The sequence below is a fragment of the Marmota flaviventris genome, chromosome 8 (assembly GCF_047511675.1).
Source record: "Marmota flaviventris isolate mMarFla1 chromosome 8, mMarFla1.hap1, whole genome shotgun sequence".
Lineage (NCBI taxonomy): Eukaryota > Metazoa > Chordata > Mammalia > Rodentia > Sciuridae > Marmota > Marmota flaviventris.
Genome location: NC_092505.1, coordinates 79643874 through 79655546, shown reverse-complemented (window position 1 = coordinate 79655546; position 11673 = coordinate 79643874). Strand labels below are relative to the sequence as shown.

The window sequence follows — 11673 nt, the reverse complement described above, 5'->3', positions numbered from 1 at the left end:
ACATTTATTTCTTCAATGTTCCAAGGTAATTTATTTTAATAGTGAATACTGCCTCTACAATCCTTCATGAATTCTGTACAATTTCAATAATATAAATTTAACATAACTGTAATTTGCTTTTTTAAAATATGTAATCCTCTAAAAGAATATAAACATATAATTCCTCAGTAGAATAAATTAATATTTAAAGGAAAATAGAATTTAAAAATATTATAGGAATTCTAAAAATCAATGACACAGGGCTGGGGCTGTAGCTTAGTAGTAGAGCACTTGCCTCACATGTGTGAGGCACTGGGTTCAATCCTCAGCATGACATAAAAATAAATAAATAAAGATATTTTATTCATTTACAATTAAAAATAAATAGATAGATAGATAGATAGATAGATAGATAATGCTACAATTGTTTGTGGGCAATGATCCAAATATGGCTACACTAAATTTTAATGTTATCATTGAATAAATGCAGACAGATGAATTTTTTTCACTTTAAATATCCTCCCTCAAATTATCAAAATGGCCTTGTGAATATTGAGAGGCATACTTTGATGTCACATTTGCTGAAACATTCACCAATGAATTTGTTCAAAGTAAATGTAGCTGTAATCACAAAAGCACATGCAATGCTTAAAAAAGAAATTCCTCTACCTATTATAAATGAAAAAATATCAATGGAAAATCATGTAATTTCCAATGGAACATCATATATACATAATTCCTATCTCAACAGAAAAGCTAGAGATGACTGAGAACAACGATTCAATGACAAATGAATTTATCCTTATCGGGTTTACAGACCACCCAGACATGAAGACTCTTCTGTTTGTGGTGTTCTTTGCCATCTATCTGGTCACCATGGTGGGGAATCTAAGGTTGGTGGCCTTGATTTACATGGAGCGCCGTCTTCACACACCAATGTACATCTTCCTGGGCAACCTGGCTCTCATGGATTCCTGCTGTTCCTCTGCCATCACTCCCAAGATGTTACAGAACTTCTTTTCTGAGGACAGAAGGATTTCCCTCTATGAATGCATGGCACAGTTTTATTTTCTCTGTCTTGCTGAGACTACAGACTGCTTTCTTCTGGCATCAATGGCCTATGACCGCTACGTGGCCATATGCAGACCACTGCAGTACCACACTCTAATGTCAAAGACACTCTGCATTCAGATGACCACAGGAGCCTACATAGCTGGACATCTGCATTCCATTGTTCAAGTAGGACTCTTATTGAGATTAACTTTCTGTGGATCTCATCAAATCAATCACTTCTTTTGTGATGTCCTTCCATTATACAGACTCTCTTGTGTTGACCCTTATATCAATGAATTGATGATACTTATCTTGTCAGGATTTGTTCAAATTTTTTCTATTACAGTAGTACTAATCTCTTATTTCTATATTCTCTTCACTATATTCACAATGAAATCCAAAGAAGGAAGAGGAAAAGGTTTATCTACTTGTGCATCCCACTTTCTCTCTGTGTCAATATTCTATGGTTCTCTGCTCTTCATGTATATTAGGCCAAATTCATTTAATGAAGATGATAAAGATATACCTGTTGCTATTTTTTATACTCGTTATTCCTTTATTAAACCCTTTCATTTATAGTCTAAGAAATAAGGAAGTAATAAATGTTATCAAAAAAATTATGAAGATATGATATTACAACATTCTTAAACAAATGTTACTTCCATTGGACAATTTATTTTAATTTAATAATAACCTTTTCTTAAACATTCCATCAAATGTTAATTAAATAATTACTGAATACAAAAATAAAATTAGTTCCAATTTCTAATAAGCCCAAAAATACTAGGAATAATATTATGCATAATAATAATCATTTAATATTTTCTTTGCAAATTTCTTGAATCCCAAAGCATAATCTATAACTCAGGCACATTCCAAAAACTCAGATACTAATATTAATTTGCACAGCATTGTATCTAGGAAGGAAAGCATATTTGAATTTGATTTTTAAAGTGATTTTAGACTTTTTAGGAGATTATGTTTGAATGTGCATGCAGAGAGAATATCTTCATAAGAAAATTTTAATTTTAATGTCAGTCATTTTTACTGTTTCTAAAATTAAGTGTATTTTGGTGGTTTATCAATCTGTATTTAAAACCAATTGTATTCCTAGTAAAATACATGAGGATTTTATTTTTCATAGGCTTTGCTTTATATGTCCTACATATATAGGATTGTAATTATTTAACATATCAATTAAATCAAGTTTTTTTCTCTCAGATATCCTTATTTCCTTCTTTGTGTATCAACCATGTCATATCTAATTGTATATTACCTGCACTTAAAGAGTGCCTGAAATATGTAGACATTTGTTAAATATTTCCTTCAAAATGTTCTTAATGTAATTATGTTATTTGTAATGGGCTAATGTTTTTTAATTGGAATGATGAATATGTTTGCAGTTTGTCTAATTTAGATTCTAATCTGGTTAACACTAACAGATATTGCTTAAATTAATAAAGGTTTTACAGTCTGAAATAAGTTTTATGACCACAAAAAAATCCAGAGATAAAAGGGTTGAGACACTCTGGATTGAATAGATATTGTAGATATTGTATTTCAATGATCATTGTCAGTTGTCAGAATTATGTTCATTGATTTTCTTTACCTTTTCTAATGGTACCATGCTTTCTGTTGTGTATTTCAGCACTACCCACCACTAATACTCAGCAACACTGAGTCCCAGACATCTGTTGATGAAACCCTATGTGACTTATTTGGGGGCAATGATACAAAAGAGATGATTTCTCTGGAAGTTTTTAGGAAATGGGTTTTTAAAAATTTTTTTAATTTTATTTTAATATATTTATTTATTTTGGGGGGTTACCAGGGATTGAACTCAGGGGTACTCAACCATTAAGCCACATCCCCAGTCCTATTTTGTATTTTATTTAGAGACAGGGTCTCACTGAGTTGCTTAGTGCCTCACTTTTGCTGAGGCTGGCTTTGAACTCACAGTCCTTCTGCTTCAGCTTCCGGAGTGGCTGGGATTATAGGTGTGTGCCACCATGCCTGGCTGAGTTTTCTTTATTTTAAATGAGACACACACTGTGGCTGCGGCTGTAGCTCTGTGGTTGAGTGATTGCCTATATCATGTGAGGCATTGTATTTAATCCTCAGCATCACCTACAAAGAAATGAATAAAATAAAGGTATTGGGTTCATCAACAACTAAAAAAAATTAAAAGACATACACACACACACACACACACCCCACAAAACTCATCTTACTCTCTTTAAATAAATTGATGTGAAATATGTCAGAGTGCACTCCCATTTAGCCATCAAACGACAGCCTGTAGTGAGGTGTGGAGCTGAGAGAACTCCAAAAGAACAAACAAAAAATATGTGGACTAATATCACATGCCTTCTGTTCAGATAGTTCAATAGATCTTGATATTGTTTAAGTTTACTTTGGAAAGGTGTGCCATTTGTGCCTGAGTAAATGCTATTTGCAATATCATATCTCTTTTCTGTCTCTTATATGTGCCCCTTAATGATCAAAATGAGTCCTTACACATTCTTTTAACTTACAAATACCTTTTCAGTGGTATGCACTTCACTATTCAGCACAATCATGAAGTCCTTTGCTCTCATTATTGTATTTTAATTTCAAGAACCCCACAATAAAGAAAAATTGAGGGACAGAGAGAAAAGTAATTTGCCTACAGAGATATAATGGTGCAGTTCAGGAAATCAATCCAGGATATCTGGCTCCAGAATTCATATCCATAACCATTAAAACACAATAACCATAAACTGAAAGTAGCACAATAGGAAAATATGTAAGAATCTAAATTTTTCTTAGAAAGAAAAAATGCACATCAAAATTACACTGAGATTTCTTCTAACCAGTTTTAATGGCAGTCATGAAGAACGCATATAATAATAAATGCTGACAAGGATGTGTGGGAAAAGTTTCACACATGTATTGTTGGTGGAACTGCAAATTAGTACAACCACTTTGGGAGTATGGGAATTTATCAAAAGACTGGGAATAGATCCACCATTTGACCAAGCTATCTGACTCCTTGTTATTTATCTGAAAGAACTGAAATCAGCATTCTGAAGTGATATAGGCTTACCAATGTTTATAGCAGCACAATTCACAATAGCCAAATTATGAAACCAGTCCCTCAATAGATGACTGGATAAATAAAATATTGTATATACAAACAATGAAGTCTTATTCAGCCATTAAGAAGAATGAAAATATGCCATTTGCTGATAAATTGATGAACCTGAAGAAAATTATGCCAAGTGAAATAAGCCAGAGTAGGAAATCAAGGGTCAACAGTTTTCTCTCATATAAGGAAGGTAGAGAGAAGTAAGAATTTTTTTAAAGGGAAGACCTCATGAAAATAGAAGGAAGAACTGTGCAGTAGAGGAAGAAGATCAAGGGAGAGTGATGAGGGATGATAAGAAAAAGGAAATGTGGAATGAAATTGACCAACTTTGCTCTGTGCATGTATGAATTAATCACAATGAATTCTACTTTTACATATAACCATAATGCATCAATTTATGAAGGGATTTTGACACAGAGAAGTGTTCCTCTGGTGAGCAAACCTCCTGGGTGTTGGGTAATGGGCACTCTGTTCCCACCCCTAGAATGCCCTGTGGTTTTTCCTAGGAACTAGTAAGATAACTAATTCATGTGCTATGTCTAGCTGCTGGTGCAATGCCACTAGTCTTATCAGCCTTGACCTTGACCTCAGGTACACAGTTATTGGGAATAAAGGAACTCTCTTGTTAGACAACCACAATGTTTCACTGAACTTAAGCCTGTCCTCATAATAGTAACTTTATACAATGGACTTTCTTGAGAGCTACACAAATCTCCTACAATTGCACATTGCAACTTAGTATATAACAGAGAAATAAGCTGCATAATGTTGCTAAGTCTGTAACCTTCCTAGTAATATAATTTACAATATGTACTAATAATGCCAAAGACCTAAAGTAACCTATTGATATAAATAAAGCTGGCAGCTTGGCCACTCTGCCATTCTGCCATCTTTCCTGCCTCTGCATCTTGTCTCTGTGTCTCCTTATTATTTTTCCTTACAAATTTAAAAATATCAATTAATAGAAGAAAGATCAATACAGTAAAGGAAGGGAATTGGGAAGAGGAAGGGAAAAAGAGATAGAACTATGCATTGAAATGCAGCAAGTTATACTGTATGAATTTGTGAATGTGTCAAAAGGAATCAAACTATTATGTATAACTAACTATAAGGAACTAATGAAAAACATAAATTTTTCAAAATAATGTAAGTATTGATGCAGTCATAAATTCAAGAGAGATGTGGATCAATCACAATTATCCTCAAATTTATATTAAAAACTCTCAACATGAAAGACAATTTTGAAGAATTTTACAACTAATATTCATGTAAATTTTAATTAATTAAATAATTAATTATACAGTAGTTTTTAACTTTCTACATTTATCTATCTCAAATGGGCAATAATGTGTATAACATATATGCATGCATATAATATGTATATTGTAAATATAATACATGCATACAAATGTTATACACATCATATGTACTTGCACATATTTACACACATAATACTGTTAATTTAAATTAATATTAGAACTGGAAATGTCTTTTTATTTTGTATGTTTGTTTATTTGTTTTCTGATAAAGAAACCTAAAGTATGTAAATTAAAATAAAGCTTAATTTAAGAGTATGCTCTTATAACCAATAGCTGAATCTTAGTCAAATCCCAGCAGCTAAGCTTCTGTCAATCACAGGCATCCAGATGCTTAAAATAAGTAAAAACACTGATTTTTATACAATTAAGCTGTCTCTGCATATCACGTCTGAATTCTGTTAAAAAAAAATGTGATCACATTACAGCTTAAAAGTCTGGTTCTGAGGGCTGCCTAATTATGAAATTGGAAGTAAAAACCAGTTGAGATATTTAAACTACATTTGTTTAATTTGTGAAGATGTTTAAACTAAATAACATATTTATACAAATAATTCATATTCACATGTAAATAATATATACATATGTACTACATATATACCTACCTTACTTTGTACAATAGATGCCTTGTAAAATATCCAAAAACTGTATTTTATAATATTTCCTCTTGATTAGATTCAAATTAAATATTTTCAGCAGTGATAGGCATGCTATGACATGCTAATTGCAACACCCTTAATAACAGTTTGTCTTGTTACTGGTGATGCTTAGTTCTAGAACTGGTTTGGCAATGTTCAGCAGATCTTTCCATGGTAAACACACTTGTTTCTTGGTAATTAAAATATAATCTGAAGAGTGACATGCTAATACTGTGAGAATTCCCTCTCCCTCAAAATGTTTCATCAGTGATGGGACTATTCACTGACACTCCTTGCTTGAATTGAATACTACATTTGTAGATAGAAAATTGGAGATTACCTGCATTTATCTGTCTTCTTTCTAAGAGATTTACCTCAAAGCTATTATCATTAAATAATTTTCAGCAAATTTTAGAAACATTTTAGCTTTACAAAAATGTATGGAGTTAGTAAATTCTGATATATCACACACTTACTTCTCCATGTCACCAATATCTTACATTATTGTGGAACTTGTGGTGTAAATAATGGGCCAATGTGGATACTGATATACACTGTGTGTACTGAAATCCATACTTTATTCAGATTTATATAGTTTACAGCTGGTTTTATTTTTCTCTTCCATAATCCCATTTATGAAATCACATTGCTTTTAGTTCTCTTGACTCTTCAGGTTCCTCTTGGCTAAGTTGGGTTCTCAGACATTCCTTGGCTTTGATGATCTAGCATAATTTTGAGAACTAGTCAGTCATTTTGCATAGAGTTCTTTTGTTGTTGAGGGGAAGTTGTAATAGCAGACATGTTTAGCTTGTTCTTAATCTTAGAAGAAAAGCTTTCAGTCTTTGACCATTAGCATGACACCAGCTATTGAGTTTATGCTTTTTCTTTCACTAATTGTTTTTAGTTATAAATAACAGTAGGATTTATTTTGACATAATTATAAAAGCATGGAATATAACTTGTTCTTCAGCATTCCCCTTTTCATCCCCTCCTTCTTCCTGTTTCCTTCTCTCTACTGATCTTTCTGCCATTTACTTACAGTTGGGTTTTTTATTATTATTATTGGTGTTTTGTAAATGTACATGGCGGTGAGATTCACTGTGGTATATTAATACACGTGCATAGAGAAGTTAGATCAGATTCATACAACTGTCTTTCCTTGTCCCATTCTTCCTCCATTCCCTGTTGTCTACTCCATTGATCCTTCTATTCTTTTTTCTTATCCCTCCCTCACCTTATTTTGGATTAGTTTCTGCATATCAGAAGAAACATTTAACCTTTGACTTTTGGAGACCGGCCTATTTTACTTAGCATGATAGTCTGCAGATCCATCCATTTACTATCAAATGTCATAAAGCCATTGCTCTTTATGGCTGAGTAATACTCCATTGTGTGTATATACCACACTTTCTTTATCCATTCAACTATTGAAGGGCAAGTAGTTTGGCTCAATAGCTTGTCAATTGTTGGAGGTTCTTTGTTTGTTTGTTTCCTTGTGATATGGTTATAGGAAGGAGCTTGCCTAGGAACTGAGACATTTCTTCACCAGGGCTTGCAATTATGCCAGAAAGATTTTGGACATGTCACTCAGAGTAGCGTTTATTAGAAGGGATAGAAAACAGGAAAAATTGACAATCTCAAGGGAAGAAATAGGTCCTCTCAGAAAGAAGGATGATGTTCCACCAAAGAGTTCCAAAGAGTTCCACCTAAATCCACTTGTTGACTTTTGACTGACAGCAGCATGACATCAGACTTTCAAGTCCCCACTGTGCACGACAACTCTAGGTCACTTTGACACATACTGACCAGTTCTAATTGTAACCTATTCTTACAGATTTTATGATTAGGAGAATTATCCTTATTGTTCTGTGTTTGGGGATCTAGTCTGTGTAAAGGTCACAAAAGTCACCCACTTCAGGATACCTTGTGATGTTACAGGCCTGTATTTCTCTTGCAGATTACATTTTGTTTGCTAAGGAAAGCAACATATCCTGTTGAATTAAGCTATGTAGGACTACAGTCAAATTTCATTTTTAAAAGAAAAAAAAAAGGGTGTGGAGGGTCAGAACAGTGGGTCGGTTTATAGAATTATTCTCTTAACCTCATGTTTCTACTACTCACATATGTGAGTTCCCTACATTTTCCCCCTCAAGGACATTGGCTCACTAGATTCTTTAAGGGTATTTTGTTGTCAATTCTCTTTGGCTGAGAGAGGGGGAATTTAGGAGGAGTGACCCAAAGTCCTTGTTCTCTATCAAGTGGGGTATGGACAGTTAATGGTATTTAGCATCAAGGCAATCAGAGGTCCACGTTGGCAATTGGTGGGTGACTGGGCAAGGTATGCATAGGACAGGGTCACACTAGGACAGCAACAAACAAGACAGAAAAGCATTATTTTTGTAAACAAGTAGCACAAAAAAAATTAATAGTGTTTTTCAGCCAATTCCTGAAAACCATGAAGACAGTAACTCATTAAAGCTTAAGATGGGGTGTAACATGGCATTAATTTTTGTGTGAAGGACATTTAAGGTATTAGAAACATTAATAGAGTTGTTAGAAATATATACATAACATTTAGTTTTTATAGTGGAAAAGGTGTCCCCTTGAGCTCTAGTTAAGATATCTAATGCCATCTGATTTCATAGAACATCTTTTTTTATTACCATTACCAGATAAGATGTAAGTATCCCAGGTTTCTTTTTTTAAAGATGAACATGAAAAGCATATGGTGGTGGCATCAGTCTAATGAGCTCAGTTCTTTGATTCATGGATCATAAAGCAAGCCAGGATGGTCTAGTTCTATTCAGAATCTTCAGATTGATGTTATCTAATTAATAAATAGCACTTGGACTTTACTTATAATATATATCTCAAGCAGTCTCTCTCTCTCTCTCTCTCTCTCTCTCTATCTATATATATATATATATATATATATATATATATATACACATGCACACATATATACATATATATATTCATATATTTCATATATATCTCTCTCTATTCATATATATGAATCTTCTCTTCCATCTGTGTTGCCACAATAATAAGAATTTAAGTTTTTCTTTGACACCTGCCTACAGTTACCATCCAGTTAATCCTTTGAAGGGATTAATGCACCGATTAGGTTAAAAATCTCATAACCAACATCTATAGGCATAATCTCCCACCACAAAGGAGAAACAACAGATATAAACAAAGCCAAAACAAATGTATAGGAGAAGGCAGTTACAAAGCAGTCAAATAGAGCTGGAAAGTAACGTGAACAACATGAAAAAACCAGGGAAAAAAGGAGTACAGATAATGCAGGACAACTTAAATCTACAGGAGGACCTAGAAGCATCAGAAACATGGACAGGGAAAGAAATCAAGGCATACCTAACTCAGATGGAACGGAATTTTAGAGAAGACATGAGACAGCAAATCCAAGAATTGAAAGTATATTTTGAAAACCAACTAAACAAACAAATACAAACTGCAAAGAACGAGCTTTACCAGGAGATAGAGATCTTAAAAAAAAACCAAACAGTGATTTTAGAAATGCAAGAAACCATAAACCAGATTAAAAATGCTAACGAGAATATTACAAATAGACTAGATCAAGTAGAAGTCAGAACATCAGATAATGAAGACAAAGTTTATCAACTTGAAAAGAATATAGTCAATACTGAAAAGATGCTTAAATCTCACGAGCAATCTATCCAAGAGATATGGGATTTCATCAAAAAACCAAATTTGAGAGTCATTGGGATAGAAGAAGGCACAGAGATTCAAGCCAAAGGAATGGACAACCTATTGAATGAAATAATCCTAGAAAACTTCCCAGAGATGAAAGATGGAATGGATTGCCAAATCCTGGAAGCCTACAGGACCCCAAACATCCAAAACTGTAATAGGCCAACTCCAAGACATATAATTATGAAGATAGCCAACATACAGAACAAGGAGAGAATATTAAAAGCTACGAGGGAAAGGAGGCAGATTACATTCAGGGGTAAACCAATTAGGTTAACGGCTGAGTTTTCATCACAGACTTTGAAAGCGAGAAGATCCTGGAACAATGTATTTCAAACGCTGAAAAATAATGGATTCCAACCAAGAATACTGTATACAGCAAAATTAAGCTTCAGATTTGACAATGAAATTAAAATCTTTCACGATAAACAAAAGCTAAAAGATTTCGCAGCCAGAAAACCAGCACTGCAAAGCATTTTGGGCAAAATTCTACAAGAAGAGGAATGGAAAAACAGTGCCCAAAACCAACAGCGGGAGGTATCTCAGTAAAGGCGGAGGAAAACAACCAAAAAGTAAAAACTAGCCAAACTAAAATAAATAAATAAATAAACATGACTGGAAGTACAAATCATATTTCAATTGTAACCTTAAATGTTAATGGACTAAACTCACCAATCAAGAGACACAGGCTGGTAACCTGGATCAAAAAAACAAATCCAACAATATCTTGCCTTCAGGAGACTCATATGATAGGAAAAGACATACACAGGCTGAAGGTGAAAGGTTGGGAAAAATCATACCACTCACATGGCCCTCGGAAGCAAGCAGGAGTGGCCATACTCATATCGAATAAACTCAACTTCAAACCTAAGTTAATCAAAAGGGATAAAGAAGGACACTATATCCTGTTAAAAGGAACTATTCACCAACAAGACATAACAATTATCAATTTATATGCACCAAATAATGGTGCAGCAACATTCATAAAACAAACTCTCCTCAAGTTCAAACGTCAAATTGACCACAACACAATAATTATGGGTGACTTCAACACACCGCTCTCGCCATTAGACAGATCCTCCAGACAAAAGCTGAATAAAGAAACTATAGAACTCAATGACACAATCAATAACCTAGACTTAACCGACATATATAGAATATATCAACCATCATCAAGTGGATACACGTTCTTCTCAGCAGCACATGGATCGTACTCAAAGATAGATCATATATTATGCCATAGGGCAACTCTTAGTAAATATAAAGGAGTGGAGATAATACCATGCACCATATCTGATCATAATGGAATGAAACTGGAAATCAATGAAAAAAGAAGGAAGGAAAAATCCTGCATCACATGGAAAATAAACAATATGTTACTGAATGATCAATGGGTTACAGAAGACATAAAGGAGGAAATCAAAAAATTCTTAGAGATAAACGACAATTCAGACACAACATACCGGAATCTATGGGACACAATGAAAGCAGTTTTAAGAGGGAAATTCATTTCCTGGAGTTCATTCCTCAAAAAAAGAAAAAACCAACAAATAAACGAACTCACACTACATCTCAAAACCCTAGAAAAGGAAGAGCAAAACAACAGCAAATATAGCAGAAGACAAGAAATAATTAAAATCAGAGCGGAAATCAACGAAATTGAAACAAAAAAAACCATTGAAAAAATTGATAAAACTAAAAGTTGGTTCTTTGAAAAAATAAATAAGATCGACAGACCCTTAGCCATGCTAACGAAGAGAAGAAGAGAGAAAACTCAAATCACTAACATACGGGATGAAAAAGGCAATATCACAACAGACACTAC

The 11673-nt window shown here is 33.6% G+C and overlaps 1 protein-coding gene across 1 annotated transcript; it reads left to right on the top strand.

Moving 5' to 3' along the window:
- Positions 1-741: 741 nt before the first annotated feature.
- LOC114099040 (olfactory receptor 5K3-like) lies at positions 742-1611 on the top strand. The gene has a single exon (XM_027943263.2). The coding sequence runs from the start codon at positions 742-744 to the stop codon at positions 1609-1611; it is 870 nt and encodes a 289-aa protein (XP_027799064.2).
- The last annotated feature ends 10062 nt before the right edge of the window (positions 1612-11673 follow it).

Coding starts and splice junctions, on each gene's coding strand:
- LOC114099040 (XM_027943263.2), top strand. CDS start 742: ATGACTGAGAACAACGATTCAATGACAAATGAATTTATCCTTATCGGG.